Genomic DNA, 21,307 nt, shown 5'->3' with positions numbered 1-21,307 from the left:
TTTCTTTCTTTCTTTCTTTCTTTCTTTCTTTCTTTCTTTCTTTCTTTTTTTTTTTTTTTTTCCCCTCGCTCTGTCTCCTCTTTGGTATCAGGAGGTAAGTTGTCATCTGGTTGCACCTGATCACAAAACCTCCAATGGTAATGTGACAAAATTTATTTATTTATTTATTTATTTATTTTTATTTTTTTTAATGAATTTGAAAAAGTAGTTTCTTTAGTTCTGGAATATTTTATACTTTTTTATACTTAATAATTTTATACTTAATATTTAGTGAGTACCTAGAAGCTCTTGTAGCACAAGGTGCTGTACAAAGAGCTTGCAGAGTGGACGTGATGGTAAATTAAAAGATAAGTGTAATTTTAAAAATAAGTTTTGCTTGTTTATCAAACCTAGAAATATGAAAATGTTAGTTGAAAAATTGCTTGGTAGTAGAAAATGGTCTTGAAATTTTGTAGCTACTAATTTGCAAGTATGTGATAGTGTATTATAAGTTGGCCTGTGTTGTGTGTGTGTGGAAGTGTGTGACAGTTCTCTAATTATTTGAGAATTAGTGTTTTGCATTTGACAAAAACAAGTGAATAGTCCTCTATTATTGAAGTTTGAAAAATATTTCGAGACATTTCGCTTTAAATGCTTAGTGTCAAGCTGGTCCTTGAAAAATTCATCATCTTCCTGAGGCAAGAAAATCAGTAAACCCATAAAGATTGGGACACTTCTTTCTTCTGTTCTGCCAGATTGCCTGTATTTATTCCTTAATGATAGGGGGTTGTGCCTAAGCTAGAATAAATGGCTTAAAATGTAAGACTTAAACTTTTGCCTTCTCACTTGGAGTTTATTTAGATTCTACCATTCAATATGTGTGAAATACAGTTTAATGGCTGTTGATTGTCTGCATTATTACACGAGGACAATTACTGTAATGACTCTGCAGAAATATATGTATGTTTCAGTTCTGTTGATTTCTTTCTATATTGTAAGGAACCTAAGTAACAAGAAACATGCTAAATTTAATTTCGACGCATTCATTCTATATAAAGCTGTCAAAACCATTACAACATCCGTATAAATATGGGCCTTGGTCTTCCAACATTTTGCATGGATTCTTAGTCTTTTTTAAAAAAAAATCTCTGAAGTTACAGTCTTTGCAGGCTGAAGTTGGCTCAAAACAGGGAAGATCGGAGTAGCTGTGGATGTTTTTAAACGTGAAGTGAAGTTGCTCACATTTGCTATTGTTAAAGGCAAACGTATTAAAGTGGGAGGCAAAAGAGAGTGGAAGGAGTATAGATGCAAAAATCGCTATCCATATTATAACGTGTTTTGCAGAAGCTCTTCGGCAAAAGAGAGAAAACATGCCTGAGGAAGTGGGAAAGTTAATTACCTGATACATGTAAAGTAACTCGTTATCATTGTATGAGGGAGGGAGGAGACGTATAATTGAATTACAAAGGATTCACTAACCGGTGGGAGGAAAGGTTAGTTGTTTCTTAGGAGCTTCTACTTCAAGGTACCGTATTACTTGTTACAGAATTCTGAAATATCTCTATTTCCTTTTGGAGCCATTCAGACCTTCGGGCGCCTGACTCTAGATCATCAGTCCGTCGTGGAAAAGTCACATTCCAGAGCTGCTCGTTGTAACCTGTCCTGTGATCTTCAGAGTAAAAAGCTTTCTAAGCTCTATTACAAAGTTACAGATAGAACATTGCATAATTGATGTCATTTCAAAGACAGGCGGGAAGTGTATCATACTACAATATTTAACTATAGCAGTACCCTGTAAAATTGCTTAAATGGAGGCCTTAAGAAATGCTCAAAATGTTCGTACCTACGTGAAGAAATTCTCCTAATAATATTCATTACGAGTAGTTTTTCCCTTAGAAAATCTACCTAACACCACTTTTTCATATCCTTATTTTTGTCTAGTTTTTTAATGTAAAATAACTCTACAGGCATCTTCCAGTTGACTCCCTGTATGCATCTGCTTGCTTTGGAGATTAGGACTATTTTTATATTAATTACTCTAATTACTATGTTAAGATGTATTTGGGAACATGGACCTTACTTGTTAGAGAAATGAGGACATGCAGTGAAGGAGGTTTGAGTAGGGACTAGCAAGAATACGATGATTAAGTAGAAAGTGTGCAAAGATAAGCTTTTCTTGAGATTTCAGTAATGACTGTGAACTAGAAAAATGGAGATTAGAGTATTACTGTGGATATCAGATTTCTATTAGCTTCTCGAGACATTAATATTTAGGATAGATTGAGTGGAAAACTATCTTCAAATAAATGATAAGATATTTAAAGCCTATACATTTGTATTGGGAAATGATTCAGCCTAGTAATGAAAGAACAGAGTAAGAGTTGAATAATTTGACTTTGTTCTCAACAAGATTCTAATGCACTTAAATGAATTCTACTTTGACTTTTGAAAGACATGTATGGTACAAACATCAGCAAAACAAGACTTCTCTTAGGCTCTGGTTAAACCTAACCTTGTTGCTTCCACTAGTTTTGTTTAGTTCACAGCAGCATGCTGTTAATTGAGTTACTGAAAATGCAATTAACGCTATAACGTTAATGGTTGCTTCTTGTTCGGGGAGATTAATTATTTAAGAAAAAATGAACAAGTACCTTAACAGAAGCTTTACAGGAGTTTGTCTCTTATTTTTGGTGACCATTCTGAGAAGTGCTGAGCAGGCAGTCTGTAGCCTCCTTAGGTGCATGGCTGAGAAGAACACGTATGGTTCTTGGTGAGCTGATTCCACAGCTCTTGTACTGTCTTGCAAATGCATTAATTAGATACCTAATGGCAAGACTTGATGTCCTATAATGGTTTAGAGTCTGAAGAGACTGGCATAAGCAACACTAGGCTGGCTTTTTTTTGGTCTTGTTTGGAGGTGAGGAAAATGCGATAAAGGATATAAAACTAAAGATGCAAAGTGATACAGAATATTGACTGCAACAGCAATGTGCAGTTCTCAGTACAAATGTCTGAAATGCATTCCTGATACAGTACCTGAAAAGGTATGTAATGTGCTTTTTAGTGTATGAAATTATACTAAACTATATGAAATGTTCCAAGAGTATATTGACTTGTGCGAAGTATATTTGCTGTTAGCAAATGGGTTGTACACTTAAAAAATGATCATTGGAGATGGCCCCACTTTATTTCCTTCATAAAGGCTGAAGCTATAGGAAGGAGGTTACCAAACTTAGTCCATTCAAAGACCTGTTCTTTATCAGGATTTATTCCTATTTCCAATAGCAATAAAGTACAAAATACAGACCAGTAAAGATTTTCAGTCTACATCCTGTCACAAGAATTAAATTTGCTTTCAAAATCTAAGACAACTGAAGGTTGGGAAACCTCAGGCATGTTAATGGGGCACTTCTGAAAGCCTGGCCAGCTGAGGGAACAGCAAAGCCTGGTGGAGTGGGAGTTTTAGTAGCATGATGGAAATTCGAATTACATTTGAAAAAATGTTGAGTATCTGAACTCAGTCAGCTTCAGAAGCACACAGAAGTCTCACAGTAGCAGATGGAAGGGAGATTCTGTATCCAAGGGGGTATGGTAGATAGAAAAATGTAGGAAAAATTATTAATCTTGACATTATTGTTTAAATACTCAAGTAGAAAGTCAACCTCTGTTGAAGGTGCTAGTTTTGAATTGGAGAAGAAGGGGTTGAATGTTTCTCTTGCATATGGCAGTCATTTTGAGAAGTGCCTTAGAGTTTTAATGCTGTTTGAATTGCTAGCATAATACAGTGTGGCCCTGCGCATCACCTTGTTGCTGGAACCATCGGCAGGAGGTATTTCTCCCTGAGGCTACTGAGCGTTTGCACTGGCTTGGGAATGTGTGTGGCTGGTTACTGCATATCAGCTCATCCACCAGACTTTATGTCGGAATCCTTCATTTCTTTGTGCCTCTGCTAATAAATAGCTGTAGGAGTAGTAGTACCGCTCTTCCGTGATGGAATATCACGAGGAATGATACACTGAAGATTGTGACTCTGTTTGCAGCGAATGCCACCTGAGATGGATGGACCGCGAGGGTAGGAAGCTCACCTTAAAGGATGAGGTAGATTCACGGGACACGTTTTATATGGGATTCAGCAGATCTGTCAGAGGAGGAGACAAGCAGTGTGGTTGTAGGCAAATGAAAGAAAAGCTCCTGTGACTAAAATAAGGATGAATGCTTGAACAGAAATTTCTAGGTATCCAAACAGAAATCAACCGAATTTAGGCGTGACTTAAAGGAGAAGGTGCATAAGCTTGTATATACGGGGTAAGCTGGAGGGGAAAAATCAAAGGGGTATTAATCAGATAGAAAGTGGAGGCATTGTCATAATGGTAGTGTTACAGCCATATATTTCTTCACAATTGTTTGTAGCATGTAATTTGGGGAAGGTTGTTGTTCAAACGGTCTTCCTTTACAAGCAGTAAGCAGAGAAGGTGGGATATGGGAAAGCTTGAAGTGGTTAGAGGAGCTAAGTGACTTCCCCTTATGCCTAGTGATTAATTTTAGGTATTTTTTTCTTAGAAACATGTTTCCTTATGCTTTGACTGAAGATGCTTCATGGGGAACCCCTGACTTTGCTTTCAGAGTTCCTACTACCCTCATCAGAACCGTGACAGGTTTTCTAGGCTTAATCCATAGTGCAGAACCATACCCGTGTTTATAATGCAGATTTTGGAACAAACTCCAAGATTTTCCCAAGAAAATTTAAGAAAGCTGTGTGTGTGTAGTGTTTGTAAATGCCAAAGCATTTTTCTGTACTGATCCTGTTCTGTTACCAATCAGCTTCACAAGAGTTTGACCGAAGATGACCTGTCAAAGTGGATTAGTTACTGCTTGTAAGGCCTTTTGGCAATAGTCATTTTGATAATTAATTCTTAAAAACCCTGGAGAGTGAAATTCAGGGCACTGATTGACTAGATTACTGGTTTCCAAACCACTTCTGCCATGCCTTGCTGGTGGGAGAGAACAGATTGCAGACCTGTGAAAGAAAATGATCAAAAACATGCCGGGCTTGTTACTTGAGTCCTGTGCAGCAAGGGCCTTAAGGGTGGCCTGTGAACAAGGAGTAGATGATTTGGAAATTGTCTTTAACTTGGGAGCCTTTATCCAGTCCTCTTGAATCACCTGAAAGGAAATATTTTGAAGAATAATGTGGATTTTTAATTTTTGAGGACAGGATTCTCTGACCAAGGGCAAAGCAAAATCAGTAAGGATTCTGTTCCAGATATTTCTAACCTCTCTTTCTTGAGGGATGAATCTGCTGTCTTGAACAAAAGGTCAGTGTCTCCCTGCAGGGAAGAGAAGTTTAGATAAATGGTGCTGCTTAGGGACTGGGGGTACCTTTAAATAAAACCTCTTTAAGTCTTTGAAATCTCTTTTTTTTTCTTCTTTTTAAGAAAGAAAGCTCTTTTACAGCAGAGGAAATAAAAAAATTCATGCACAAAGTTAAAATTATGGAAAGTGTGGAATACCATATAAAGATTCCACATTAAAAACAGATGAGAGTGTTGAAGAAATTACACAGGCTTTGTTTTGCTCAGGAGCAAAACATGTTTTAGGAATAAATGTGTGTTTGGAGATAAGGTATAACCCTGACAACTCAAACCGATGAATAAATGATTCCTGCTGTATAGTAGTTAACTGTTCTGTTTGACAGTATGAATATACCTCCTGTCCACGAACCAAATACAGTTTGATACTGCAGTATTGGTGGTTGGTAGGGCAATTACAACATAACACCCTTCTTTAGGAACAGCGCTTCACAGGCAACTTCTTCCTGCTACCTAGGATGGGGCAAGATGTCTATCACTTTATAGAAAACCGGGGAGTAAGAAGAATTTGAAAACAAAATCGTTTCAGCTCATTGACAGGGCAGGTAAATAAAACTGTTGCAGAATACTGCTGTAGTTATTGGAGAAAAATGTGGCAAGTAAACTGGCCAGGGCTCAATAGCAGGCTTAAAAGTCCGGCTTAACATGTGGTATTCTAAAAGCCTTTAGGTATGTTGCACACATGGAGCTTGCTTTACAAAACAGGTAATTTTCCATGTGGGGCAGGATGAGGCTCCAGCAAGGGCTTTTTGTCTGAATTGAAGCCAGGAGGTAGATGGATTTGAAAAGAGGAAAGGGAAGGAACGGGTCATATTAGAATGGATTGAGGTCATCTGTTGAACACCATCTTTCTGCTTGATTGAGAGCTGAGGTTGGCAGCATTTCCTCGGTTTGGAGCCATTTTGTTAAGACTGGAGAGTAGTAATACCTTTGTAGTGGTAAAAGATACAAAGCACAGGACATTTAGCTTCAGGAAAGAGCGTGCCTTTGAATACTATGTCCTATATGATAGATTCTTCAGAATATATGGACTGTGTAAACTGAGTATTATATATGACAGTACGTTTTTCCCACAGCAAGTTTAAAAGGTATCTGTGTTCAGCACTGAGAATTAATTATACCATCTAGCTTCTCCAGGTGGGAGAGCCTAAGTTCTGAGATCTGTGATATTGGGAGGATAGAGTACTGGTTCTGCATGGGCCAGTTCAAGTCCAATGTGGCTCTGAATCAAAGCGAAGGTGTTGGCTGCTCTAAGGTAGGGCTGTTGATGTCTCCACACTCTGCTGCTTGGCCATTTGATTTGGTGGGCTTGGTTAGTTCAGGATATCAGGCACCAAATGGGTGAGTCCTCACTGAACCCTGCACACAGGGGAGCATCATGCTGACGTGAGTCTCCAATGAGTCCCACACAGCCCTAGGTAGATTTGGGACTGGTTCCTGGAAAACCTGTCACGGTCTGTCCACATCGTGCTCTTTGTTTCCAGACTGTAGTAAATTGGCCTTAGAGCTATTGTGCCATTAACGTAGCTCAGGGCTGTCAGAATTTGAGTTCATATGCATAGTAGTGCAGAAGTGCTTTATGGACTCACCATGGCTGTTGAACAGCACCGTGCAGATGTAGCTGTGGCCCATCTCAAATAAATTCAGCCAGGCCCCAAGAAGCTTCAGCATTAAGCCAGTGTTGTTGTCCCACTGCATGCATGGTGCACAGCCCAGGTGACTGAGAGTTTGCTGTACTTGTGCTGCCTATGCTGGTTATTCTATTGTACTTTGCTATTTTTCAGCTTGCTTTCAAATCTGACTTGCTTTCTTGTAATGAGACCAAGTTACCTGCTATTTCAAACGGGTCAAAATTTTATTTATGTAGATTATTGATGACTGCCAGGTGTGGGATGTTATGAAGTTGTCCCAAATGACTTATGAGCCGCAGGGTATTGTGTTGAGCTCTGGGAAAGGGAAATGGCTTGGGGCATAAGTTCCAGATTTCATTTGTGTCTAGTGCACTGCTTATATTCTTGAATTGGAAAATATGTTTATTTATTTTAAGAATACCATCAACAAGAACTAGCCCATCCTTCCCAGTATTAAATATCTGCTGCCTTTGGGAGCATCAGTGTTAAATGCATTTCTGAATACAAATTGTAAATAGACAGTCCTCTGCAGCCTCTGCAAATACATTTTCTAAAACAGCAGCAAGATCAAATCCTGTAAAATTAAATGTAGTCACATCCTGCAACAAGAATAGAGTTAAAATAATGACATCCTTGTCAGTTGGAATTAAGGGGATTGTTGGGAAGAAAAAAGAAAGAAGTGTATTTGAAAGTTTGCATTTTATCTACTGGGGTTTTAAAAATCAATATATATATATTATTTTTTTTAAGGAGATTATAAAGTGTGTGAGTATTTATATGCAACACCTTCAAAGTAACATTGGAATGAGATAATAAAACCATGATAGCTGGGATTAGAGCATCTTCAAAAGTATGGTAACTTGTGATGGTAATTTAGAAAGGTGACACTGGCTGAAAAGGAAAACTTAGGGTTGGAGTAAGAGATGCAGAGTATTTGAAGCTGTGATGTTTAGCAGCTTCTTGGAAGCTCAGTAAATCAGTTTTTGTTCCAGTGTTCAGCACATAAACCTTAAAGTTCTTTCCCTGTTGGAAAGAACTGATTGCATTTTGTATGCTTCTTTTGTATGGTGCTCCTGTTAAAACCACTGAAGTGAAATCGTTAAATAAAAATGCAAAGTTTTGAGCGGCCGACCATGTATGTGAACAGGTGATGCATATTGTATTTATAACATTTCTGCCTGGAGCTCTGGCTCGTTCTGTTGTAAAGCCACTCCTAGTGGGAGGCACAACCATTGTAATCATAATGCAGAAGTTTACAGAGCTGCTTTACCTGTTAGCTCAGGTGCTCTTGCATATGCTCAAAAAGCAAACTACCAGAAGTATATTGATAGTTTAATAGGCAACGTTAATGTTATCTGTATCTATTTACTCTGTAGCAGCCTGTTACAAGGACTCTTAACAGTTTTTGAAATCCAGCAATTTAAATAGGCATATTTTGGCAAATTATCAAAACCAATTTCCTGTTACAGGAATAGTTTTTCTTATATTTATCTTTCTGTGAGAAACCCTTTCTCTGTATAAGTTCCGTCTTGTTTGAATGACATGATCCAGCTACTGCTAAATCACAAACAATTCCATTGGTTTCAAACTTTGTGAGTGGTGAAGTTATCTTCTCAAGCCCGTGTGCCTTGCCAGCTGTTGGCTTGCAGTTCAGTAGCCCCTTTTCGAGTCCCTAAGGGGAAAAAAAGGAACATGTGAATGACTAAATCAGTGCTGAGAGATGTGAATTTGATTTTTTTAGTTTTTATTTTTTTAAACAAAAATGTTGAACACCTTATTTAAGAAATCTGGAAGTGACAAAGTAGTTAACAAATTATAGAACATAGACTTAACGGGTACACAGCTTCAGAGATAACTGACACCAAATTAAATGAACGTTTGACAGATGAGGAACTTTAACATTCTTAGGGCAAAGTAATACCCTCAATATGGATGTGCTTCTGCGAGAGAGAGATGCAAAGAGTTGGGCCAAAACAATGTCTCAAGTAAACAGAGTGAAGATGGATGTTTAATCAGGATGAGTATAATAACTCAGTGGAATTCGTTGTCACAGCATAACTGCATAGAACCCTTTGATTTATTTTTAGTGCATCTTTACAAACATTATTCTCCAGACTTTTTTTTTTTTTTTTTTTTTGTGGTCTTTGTCTTAACCAACTTCTGTTCCTTGTGGTGAAGATCCTTTTTATTTTTTTTCCTTTTTTTTTTTTCTCCTTTCATTTTATGGTATTAGACACTAGATAAACAATGTTCTAAACCTAGGACTTAGTTCTAAGCCTAATTTCCCAGCTGTGTTCTAACAAAAAATATTCTAATTTGCCCTCTGGAACTGAAATTGTTGCAAAGTGAGAATTTGTAAATAAAAATTTGTAATTTTAAGTTTTTTTTCCACCTCTTTACTAAATTTCCGTGATTGTGGTGTTGTCCACAGCCCAGGGCAATAATTAATTCTGTGTGCGGAAATTCACTACTGTCTTACTTCACAAGCAATACATCAGATAATTCTCTCAGGTCACTGTGTAGCAATGGTGGGATTGTCACCTGGCTGTCACTAGAAATATTAACTCACATAGCCTTCTCTCCTGGAGCAGTCCTCCATTCGAGATAGGTGATGAGTTTTGTTTATATATCACAACTGTTTTCCACCCAAAATGATAAGTTCGTGCAGCAATTACACCTTGGTTTCTTCCTGTCTTGTTATGAACTGCGATGACAAGCACTTGAAACAATTCTGGGGCAAGTTTTCTAAACAACGTTCTGTGTACTCTGTTCATGTAAACAATTTTTATTGAATCATCTCAGTGATATTGGACTCAATATTTTGTGCGTTTTCCGAGGTACTACTTGCCGTGCTCACCCGAAAAGCATTTGCTAGCTGATACAAACTGGGTAGTTTTCACTAATCCATTACTGATCTGTGAGATAGCGAGGGCTCAGTTCATGAGTGGGTATTTGGTAGCTTAGTCCTTACCCCAAAGTTCTTTTGTGTTTATATTTTTCTTAGGTTTTATTTTAGCTTTGGTTCATTAAGAACTTGCTGTGAAGACTCATGAAATCATGAAATCTCAGCTGTCTTGTATCGACTGCCTTTCCTGCACTTTGTGGACTCTTGTAGCTTGGTTTTCTCTAACTGAAACTACTGCAGTCATTACTGAAAATATAACTTGCTATTGGCAGATCCCTTGATTTTTTTGCTTTTGCTATTTCACTCAGTACTTCACCAAAGCAAGAAGTGCCAGTAAGGTGATCTTGTGGGTTGGGGTCAATAGATGTGCGTAACAGCTAATAGCTTCCGGAGATGTAGTAACTGCTTTGTATTTTTAGAATATGACAGTGCATATATTTTGTGCTTTTTCTATTAAAAATAAACAAAGCCACAACACAACTAACAAAACCCAAGAGCTTTGCAGAGTAAATATTTGTTTTGGAGTAGAAATTTGCATCTTTAAAATCTTTATAGAATTACAGAACCTTTGTTTTTGTGTGTCATGACTGGAAATTTCTTAATTACAAAACCTCAAAATAAAGAAATACGTTAGTATTGGAAAAAGTGTTTCATTTCATGTTAGAGTTCTCATATTCTATTAGAAAATACAGTAAAAATGAGGGAATTTCAGAATTACTTGCAGCATTATGATGCTTCCAGGAGCATCATACTGCTGCTCCTTTTCTCCCTTAGTTTTTGGTTTACATCAAAATTTGGAAAAGAATCCTGTGCTGTGCATTGTGATGGAATGTGGTTGGAAGTTTCTGTTGCCAGCTTTTATTTATGTTCTGACAGCTACATCTTACTGCTGTTAACTGACGTATATATACTTTTTTTTTTTTTTTTTGGTGAAGAACTTGATAAAAACAATATACAACTTAACAAGATTTGTCATTGACTTCCGTGAATTTGTTTGAGCTGAAACACTCAAGTTTTACTCTGTAATACCAACAGTGGCTTTAGCTCTCATACCTGAAAGGTCATCTTGTTCACAGTATGCTCGAAACAGACCCCTTCATCACTCAAGGGGACTGGGAGAGGATGATAAAATATTCCCTCTGAAAGCTTCACGCTTCGGAATCTCTGTCTGGATATAACAGTAAGGAGAAGAGGGCATGCTGCAAAGTCTTGTCTCTTAAATACATTAAAATAATCATCTCCTTTACCAACAACACAAATAAGTGAATCAAAAGGCTATAATGGGTTTAATTTTGATGTGCTATGTCAAAGAAGTTTAGCAGCTACGTACGTTTTAGCAGTATTTCTTTTTATAGTGAATATGACTGTTAATAACTGCAGCGTAGAAGGTTTGAGACAGTTGTTGTAAATTCCAAGCATTATGTTTATATACATTTATATATATGTGCACACAGGAAACCTCGGCCTGTCTCTCAGCTGGTTGCACAACAGGTTCCTCAGCAATTCATGCCCCCTGCGCAATCAAAGAAAGAGAAGAAAGACAAAGTAGAAAAGGAAAAAAGTGAAAAGGAAACAACTAGCAAAAAGAACAGTCATAAGAAAACCAGGTAAATAAGAAACTTTTTGCAGTATTGGTAAAACATAAATAAAAAAGAAAATACAAAGATGTTCTGTGATTTTACTGCTTTGTATGTGCTGTGGCAACCTCTTTGGAACAATAAGACTAAATATTTACATTGAGGTTTCATTGTTTTAGGATGCCTATTAAACGCAAAGAAAACTTGCAGTTTGTAATTTTAACCAGAAGATGGAGATCAGTTGAATATAGAGAGAAAGAGTTGGGTATTAAGTGTTTCAGGTGTCTTTTTCACGCGATACAAAACTAGGTATGCAAAACATGATCCTAGGATCTGGAGAAAAAGAGGGGACTAGAGTGACTAGATTTCATGCATAAAAATTGGGGGGAAGGGGGAGAGGGATAGAAAGAACCAGTACAGATTGCAGAAAAGTGGGAATGGAACATAGTTATGGCTTCCTTGCAGAATTGGAAGAAGTTTTGAAATACTCAACTGGGGTATAAATTAATGTGACAGAGTCAGGTGCTTATGCTACTTAGTGATAAAAATCCCTGTGCTACATCTGGGATGCTGAAGATGGACTCTTGGAACGGAGAACATGAAACATTACAGTACAGACGAGCAGTTGTAAAAATCATTGCTTTTCCTGTAAGAGCAGGAGAAAGGTGCAAAGTGGAAAACAAAAGCAGTAAATTTAGCTCCAAAATCATCACAGCCTAAGCATAATGTTACTGCAGCAAGAATGTGGTGCCAGAAAGCTTGGCAGTATACAAGACATGTAGTCTAATCAAAAGTGGGAGGAACTATTGATTTTTTTATTTTTTTTTGGAAGCATTCCAAAGTAGTCCAGCCAAGGAAGATCCTTTGGGTTTAGTTATGCGGAGAAGTGGCAGATGCTTCTCTTGTGCCTGAAATAGGATCATCAGGATGAGAAGCAGGGAGAGATTGTGAGTCGAGAGAGAATAGTCTATAGGATAGTTATGGTTAGGATTAAGGAGACTTAAGACGTTCTAATGGGAAGAATGCATTTCTTTTTCTTTTCCCAATACTTAAATTTCCTAGCTTACCACACACAGCTGAAGTACTTTGGTTATGAAGTATCTGAAGTTAAAATAGTAAGTTTTAATGAGGCTAATTAAAGATTATAAATTGAAATATAGATGTTGAATTGCAGTAGTACATTAGAAACGCAAAAGGAAGGTAAGGAAAGAGAGAGAACATTTAAAAACAAAGCATTTAAAAATAAATAAAATAAGTCTTGGAATGAAACACAGTATTGAGATTTGCATTAAGAATGGCTACTGGAAATAATATTTAAACACTTCACACAGTTCTGTTTTTCACAATTAATTCACTAGATAGGATTACAAATTAAGAATGCTTGATTAGTTTAAGCATATTTCTTCTATATCCTTTTGGGAAGGTGATATCCCTTTCTCTTTGCTTGAAAACTTGTTGGAAACAATCATAAAATCTGAATACGCACTAAATGTGATTAATAAGCATCAGGCATGTCACATATGCAGGTTGGTAATGCTGAATTTTTTCGCACTGTTCCCATGTTAGAGAGCAGCAGATTTTTCAGTTCTTGTAGATTCTTCCGTCACGCTACTTCAGCCTCGGGGGAACAAGATGTCAAATCCTCTGTCTAGTGGAGGAAAGGCACGAGGTGTTTCAGTTGAAATGACTGGGAACCAATTCTACTTCAAACAAAGTTAGACGATAGGGTAAAGGTTAGGAGTTTGCTGTTAGCACACCTGCTAACGTGATGTCATATTAATTTATTTTATTGCAGCTTGAGCTGGTGAAAGCTGTGGAGTCAGTTAAATGCATAAAGCTATGCTGTTCATAACTGCTTGTATAAATTCAGCTGCCTCGTGACAGTTTCCCAGGGCTGTCAGAGGAAAATAGTAAATTGAAAGTACTTCATGCTCATCACTAGCAAAAATATGATGGCAGAACATAAGTCAAACTGTTCTTTTATGGTTCTTTATGTTGTGAAAAATCAAACAATTGAAAGAATAGATGAAGAGACTTAACTTATCAATGCTGTGTGATTACTGAGCTCTGTGCGTATTTTAAATCACAGCATGTGCTAGGGATATCAGAATTATTCTGTGAACACAAAGGCCAGTTCAAATAATATACTGGCAGTCTTGGTGAGATTTTTAAATGAAATATACCTGCTGCACATTAACACTTCTGGAATGCAGAATTTTGTAGCTAAAACTGTTGTTGAATTCAAAAGGCACAGATAAGGGTTTTGTACACTGACGTCTTCATTAGTGAACACCATTTTCTACCTAGAATTGTTGCTTAAGGCTGCTGCAGAGATGCATCCTTCTCTAGATAAGATTTATAACTTTTTATAGCCAAAATAGTGAAAGATGTAATTTAAAAAAAAAAACAAAACACACACAACAGAACACAAAACTTCACATGTAACACATTCCTGTTATTGTGCAGTTATAAACAATGACTTTATGAATATTTTATAATCTTAGCAGAAGACGGCAAAGGTAATGTGTTATTTTCACCTGTTTTAAAGTAAAACCAGTAAATGCTCTAGCATAAACACTTGGGGTACTTCATCATTTTGTGTATTACCTGTTCCACAACGCAGTATTACGCTGATGTTACATGCATATTCTCTGGAGCTCGGAAAAGTAGGAGAGAGACAAGATGATGAGATGGTATGCGTATTTTTAATGTCATTATTTGCTTTATTTAGGCCACGATTGAAAAATGTGGATCGGAGTAGTGCTCAGCATTTGGAAGTTACCGTTGGAGATCTGACAGTCATAATTACAGACTTTAAGGAGAAAACTAAGTCACCACCTGCTTCTAGTGCTGCTTCTGCAGATCAACACAGTCAGAGTGGTTCTAGCTCTGACAACACAGAGAGGGGAATGTCCAGGTCATCTTCACCCAGAGGAGAAGCTTCATCGCTGAATGGAGAATCTCATTAAAGTTTATTTCCTCCAGTTTCTTTAGTCTCTTCTCTTTAAAACATGCAAATACATAACTTCTGCCACCTGTTACCACATTTTCATGACAGATTATCCATGCACAATTGGTATGTTTACTGGAACATAATTTATGCAGTTTAAAAAAAGAGAAAAAAAGTGCAGTGGTAGAAATAATTTAAATGCAATCTAAAAATGCTTACAAAGCATTTTCAGACCAACTTTTTAATCTTCGTGTGTAAAGGTGCCATGAAAATGTGGTTTGAATGTTCATATGCAGTGTTACTGGTAAGTCCATTTTCACTTTTAGTTTAGTGAATTCTAACAACTCTTGGAGTATCTACTATTGGCATGTACTGAATTTAAATTTTTATAACATAGTTCAAGCTGCCTAAATATGTATTATTTGAGAATTGTGAAACATAGTTATATGTATGCAAGTCAAAGATCAACTTAATCAACTATTGCTGCAACAGAATTTTCATAATAATTATCTTCTTAAAAAACACCTGCTGGTACTTGGTGTGGTTAAATAGGAAAAATGTTATTAAATAAAACATTTGTATGAATTTTTGCCAATGTTTGACACATTTTACTAGATTACTGTTAATGAATTATGTTGATGGTTTTACCAATATTTTTTCACACTTAAAACACTTATTGTAATGTTTACAAGCAAAATAGAAAACACATTCTAAACATCGATTGGTTAACTTTACAATTCAGGTGAAGTACTACATTGTCATTGTACACTGGTTTTCTATGTTGTGTAACAAATATTGAACCTCAGATGACTAAGCATTTGGCAAAAACTAACATTGGAAGTATGAAAGTTTGGAAAAGCTTTAAAAATAACTGAAGTGCAGTTCTCATTTCTGCTTAGTGCTGTTTCCTTGCCCCAGATTTACCTAGTGTCATAGAGTCAGTTACCATTTCATTACAGAAATATCAGATGTTGCACAAGAATAAGGAAATAATACTTTATTTTTTTTAAATTTTGAATCAACTTCTTTTGATTTGGCCTATTAGAGAATATTATGTCATAAATTATACAAAAAAGCCTCAGTATCCTACTTTATGGCATAAACTGTCAACATTTACACACTTAGCAATATACTGATGCAGAGCAGAACTATCTACAATCCCATCTGGTATTATGTAAAATTACCAATAAAATATTTTTGTGAATACAGATTTTTGCATTTTTGTTTACAGCCAATAAGTGTTTTGATACACACGCATCCAATCCATGTATAGATTTAAATTATAGATTCAGGTTCAGTACAGAAGTCCATTTAGCTCCTTCTAGTGAGGTAGTCCACTTACACTCCTGTGATTCTTTTCTTTTTCTTTCAAAATATATATTTTTAAGCCCATGTAAAAATTGGATGGACTTTCTTGAATTCAGCCCTAAATTATTACCAACATGTGGTACATCTTTGTAACAGCTAAAGCAATGGATTTTTGTAGCCCCTGACAATTGTGGTGTTTGGTGGTTTCTTGTAGTAATGTATTTTTCTGTTTTTAATGCAGTACTTCTACAGGCACAACAGTACTGTTCTATTTTGTAAGATGCTAGTTGTGAAATACAGTTAGTTGCATAAAATGAAAGTCTGATGTGATATCTGAGAACATACATACCTCATTCCTTGGTGTTGCTGTTTAAACTTTTTAGACATCGAATGTTAATTATAGGCTATTTCAGATGGATAACTACTGACCTGTTTATTATGTATTCTGCTTTATCTTACTAAATAGGATGTCTGTTCATTACAATTACTTGGCCAAATCTAAGTATCTGTAAAAACAATGCATTTTAAGGTTCTTAAATGTTTTTGGGGGCTGGGCTGGTGTTCTGAATAACATACACTAGTTTTTAGAAGGAAAGTACATGCTTCTCAACTTTATTTTTTTATGTTTTATTTTTAGGTGGGACTATTTGCAGAATATACTGATGTAATGGATTACAAGAGAGCTGAAACTGTTTAAAGTAAGCAGTTTAATGATAGAATCTCATTGCAAGATGTTTCATGAAATGTGTTTCTAATTTAAAATGTAATGAATGCTAACACATTTCAGTATTCCTTGCAGACAAATAATAATCTATTACCAGTAGTTCACTAAATGGGAAACGTATTTTCATTTAACTTTATATGAATAAACCACCCAGCACTGCCAACAAGAGGTCTCTTTGTATCTTCAGAAATAAGTAGCCATTTGGTTTGGAAGGAAAGGAGGATGGAGGGGATTTTACTATGATTCAGCTGTCTCTAGAGAATTATCTCAAAAATATGGTACAAGTATAGTTATTGTCAAAAAGAATTAAAAAAAAAAAAAAAAGTCTTGTGGAAACCACTGTTCTTTATGGAATAAGATGTAGAAAAGCAATTCCTAACCACAGATATAATAGATGCAATGCAAGACAGCTAGGATCTAAAATTTGAGCTGTGGTGGTTCTAACTGAAATACTACATAGCTAGTGTTTACATTGCAGTGATGCCTATTTTGGCATTAAACATAGTGAAGATAATTTTTGTCTGTTTGTGATTAAAGGGATGTGACAATAGTGACAGCAGAGTGGACAAATTCTAAGCAGAATATGGCAATTTGACTCTGTTCATAATGTTCTGATTTAAATGAACTTCACTTTCATAATTTCTAAATAATTTCAACATGTAGTAGTAATCCTAAGTCCTTTTTCTAACTGTAAATATATTTAAAAACATCTTTACTCCATTTATAAAAAGTGAAAATTTAATGTTGTAATGTGTTTTGATTAGCTATTTTAATCTGTGACTGTTCTCTCCATAAGAATTGTTATTTGTCAAATTCTATATATGCACCAGTCTAGAATAGCCATACATTTTGGGTTGTTCATGAAATGGTGACCCAACAAAGGCAAGCGTGATAGTGTTCCATGTAAATTAGTTCCCTTATGTGCTGATCATCTAGCTTCAGAAAGGAAAAGGGGAAGGAAATGGGGAAAATGACCTATAATTAATTCACTGATAAAGTGTGTGACAATTCAGTCTTTTATCTTCCTTACTTTGCCACTAACTATAGGTGGCATATAGAAAAGATGCACGGTTGTAGACTGTGATCTTTGGATTTCTTCTGCAATTAAGTTTGCATATTGGAAATAAGCAAAAGTTGTTCTACTTAGTAGCAAGTTAAATATGCAGTATAAAATCTTGATTCTAACAGCAGTGATAGTAAAAACAAAGCAAAACAAACAAACAAAAAATCTCTAAAACTTAAATTTCTTGATCTTAGAAGTCTCAAAATTAGGGCTATGAATAAGGTTTTAAACTAATACATATTTCTCTAGATAGCTGATGTTTTGTGGAAGGTTGTAAGATCGCAGAAAATGTTTGGGCTTTGTAAATTGAGCACTTTAATTTTTTAATATTATGGATAGCACATTTTTAGGTAGCCATGTAGGACAGAATGCTTATAATTTATTTCCAGCAGTTCTTTAGAGTGGTCCTGCAAGTCTTGTAGTAGACTTGACACATGTATGGATCTGCATCTTTGGTTCTTTAGTTTTTCTCTCTCCTGTCTCCAAAGCCTGACAGTTTCCCACATTATGCTGATCGACGATTCTTTTGTTAAACAGGAGGAATTTCACATGGAACTATCTATTATGTACTTCTTTGTGTATCCAGGGTTCTTTAACTGTATCTGCATGTTTTTCTCTGTCACATGCCTTTAAGTTGACTCTGCTGCCTATTACACAGAGTCTGGTTATACTTCCCTTCAAATGTCAGAAACAATATGGAAGAGGAGGTGCAACTTAACTGAGTTTCTCCTCCAGCAGCAGCAAGTGCTATGCTTGTAAATTTGTCCTGTGCTAACTCAGGAATAAGATAGGTAGGATACAAAGTTAATGCTGTTTTTGGCTAGTGGACCAGCCAAATATATTTTGCAACAAGTTCTTCTATCTTAATGTTAAGAAATGGGTGTGCTGGAAATACTGTTTGAGCTTTTGAATATTTTTCTTACCTGAAATTCTTCCCCGACTTAGGTGAAAGCAGGCTCAGTTTGAAGGAGTGTATCCTCACAAATGAGCAAAATGTTGTACCATAAAATCAATCAAACTGAGGAGAGGTCAGTTGGTTTTCTTTTGTACTGTCAAAATTCTAACAAGAGGAGAAAGAGATTTAAGAGATTTGTCTGAGACAACAATTGGATATTGAGCTTAGTTTTGACATCTAAAGAAAAATCAGTGTTTTAATAAGAATTTACAGGATTAAACTATTAAAATGTACTTCACAAGTTAATCACATATCAATGTTTTTCAGAAGTTACTGCAATCTCCAGTCTAGATGGATATGAATGAAGTAAATAGAGCAACAGCAAAGCATGGCTGTACTCCTGCTAGTAAATGGTAACATCCAACAGAAAGTGACTTTCTGAAGACATTGTGCAGGAAGATTGTCGTAATGCCAATGTACAAAGCCTAGGAGTTCAGACATACTCCTCTCTACATAAAGTATGCCATTGGTTTCAAACAGTGAAAGAAAATGCACCAAACAGATTAGCTACAGATCCTAGAGTCTTATTAACGCAGGAGCTGTTTACAGTTTCTGTTTAACTGTGTAGGTGAAAAATAATTAAAATGAACCACCGTTGGATAATACTTAATCCCTCTGAAGATGTTTTCCATCTTAATCTTGCCCCTTTTATTATGAGATACTGATAAAAGCCATCTGAAATAACTTGCTCTGTTCATTGACACAGAACCGTAAGAGCAGACAGTTTACTGTGCACAAGAAGCTTTAGCTTTACTTTTAAGGTGTTAAGCATGGAAGATGAAGGGCAGAAGTGTATTTGATAGCTCAAGTGAGTATTACTAAGAATAGTCACAATGGATTGCTGTGTCATTTAGGGTTTGTAAAAGACAATAATCACTCATTTTTGCCTATGTTTAAGAAGAAAATGACCACCAGAAACATACTGTTCTGGTAATAATAATTTAAAGAATAGTTCCAAGACGCTATTTATTCTGTCGAGAGCGTATCTTGATGGAGGTAGGAATATCCGAGCAAGACATCCTTCAGGAATATCTTGTCAAGATCTAGACCACTTGGAAAAGTTGCCTGATACATCTTTAATTACACTGTTCTCCTTGTATAAGTATTGATCTTAGCCAATGTGTGTGCAAACTGAACTTGCTACCTTAAACTTAAAATCCTAAGAAATGTTGCTCTTGACCAATAGAACTCTAATTTACATTGGAGATACTGAGAAGATGACTGAGGAAAAGAGCATACTAATTTATTTTTTGCATAACCTGTTAATGATCTGCTCTTAATGTTTCTCTGGTGTGGAGGAGCAAAAGTATACTCATGAACAAAATACATGTAACCAGTGCTAATGGAGGCTGGCTCTCTACCCCCTTCCCAAGATCCCTAGATTCTACAGGTGGCAAATTCTTTTGGTTCAAAGGCAGTCACGGGCACTAGGAAAGGATGGAGTTGTTCAGCCACTTAGCATCAGTTAGTTAAGCAAGATTCTACTTTCTGAATACCCACTTTGGGAATACAAAGGTCTAATTTGGGCTTTATATGCATCTAATACATAACTACCATCCCTGAGCATGAAAGCTATTCAAGCTGATACTTCTTTTTAGAGAGTAAATTGAAATGCTTCAATGCCAAGTCCAGTTCTTGATGGCACAGATCTCTAAGCAGAAAAAAAAATCTGTCATCCGACTGATCATCTCTTACTGTAACAGCCTTCAGCTGTGAATTAATCTAAGCCAGGGAAATCTCTTAAGGCTACATATATTTGAGTCTCACTAGTCCCACCTCTAAAGGGAACACAGAATTTTGATTCCTCTGAAGTACATCTATAGTGCAAGTGGATGCAGTGAGTTTGCAATACTGTATTATGCCTGCTTTTGTAAGCAGGGAATGTGAGTGCTATTCCCAGTTCTTCAGCTTTATCTTCGTTTCTGTAAGACCAACGATGATATGTGGAGCGTGGAGGTCATCTATCGATTTTTTCAGTTGTCTATGTTTTTACATAATTGAATTACCGGAGGGATTCTTGCTGAACAAACTTACTTATATGAGTCCTGTGCCATTCAAGTATTCTGGCTGAGTTATCTGCATTCTGGGATGCCAATTACTGGTCTTCACTCCCGTAATCCTGCAAAGGGTCTGATTCTACTGTTGTAAGGCTTCTAAATGCAGAAGAATAAGCAAAATGCTTTCCAACTGATGGAGATGTAACGCTGCCAGGTGACTAGATCTGAAGGGTCTTTTTTTACAAGGTACAAGAAAATATGTTTGGTGCTGGCTGGAGAAAGAGATCCAAGGAAGAGCATGCACAGATGCTGAGGACTACATTTCCTGCAAAAATTCTGAGTAGGCAGCTTCTGTTTCTTATATGTAAACCAACTTCAAAAACCCTCAGTCCAACAAAAGAGGATAAGAGGAAAAAAGAACGAAGAAAATTTATTTTCAGAATAATGTCTAGAAGACCCACTGCACAATGGCTTTTTCTTGAGTACAGTGTTCCCTTCTCTGTGTGCTGTATTGGAAGTAGGCAGTATCTCACGCTTCTTATAGGTGCATTTTGCTGTATAGTTCTTGATACCCATTGGTTCAGTGACTTTTGACCAAAAGATAGATGTAGGGTTTTATTTTGTAAATTTCATACTAAATACCATGAACATTTCCCTCTTGGGTACACGTCATGTATTTAAAGGGCAGTAGTTCTGGTTAAAGAGCTGATCTGGAACAAACGAGCTTCCTCTTTTATGTTTAGATACGATCCAGTTTTAGAGGCTTTGATTCCTGGACAACTAGAAAAGGGTTAACTTTATGTTGGAAAGGGAGTAAGAACCCAGACTCTCAACTGTGGCTTCTGGAAA

The 21,307-nt window shown here is 36.4% G+C and overlaps 1 protein-coding gene across 1 annotated transcript in view; it reads left to right on the top strand.

Moving 5' to 3' along the window:
* The window catches only part of YAF2 (YY1 associated factor 2), a 27,562-nt gene extending 11,529 nt beyond the window's left edge, over positions 1 to 16,033 (top strand). Inside the window, exons 3-4 of the mRNA XM_035327747.1 lie at positions 11,339 to 11,491; positions 14,193 to 16,033. Coding sequence (XP_035183638.1) covers positions 11,339 to 11,491; positions 14,193 to 14,430 — 391 coding nt within the window. The 3' untranslated portion in view covers positions 14,431 to 16,033. The remainder of the gene's footprint in view (positions 1 to 11,338; positions 11,492 to 14,192) is intronic.
* Positions 16,034 to 21,307: the final 5,274 nt, after the last annotated feature.

Source organism: Oxyura jamaicensis, chromosome 1 (genome assembly GCF_011077185.1).
Source record: "Oxyura jamaicensis isolate SHBP4307 breed ruddy duck chromosome 1, BPBGC_Ojam_1.0, whole genome shotgun sequence".
Lineage (NCBI taxonomy): Eukaryota > Metazoa > Chordata > Aves > Anseriformes > Anatidae > Oxyura > Oxyura jamaicensis.
This window is presented reverse-complemented; position numbering and strand designations above follow the sequence as displayed.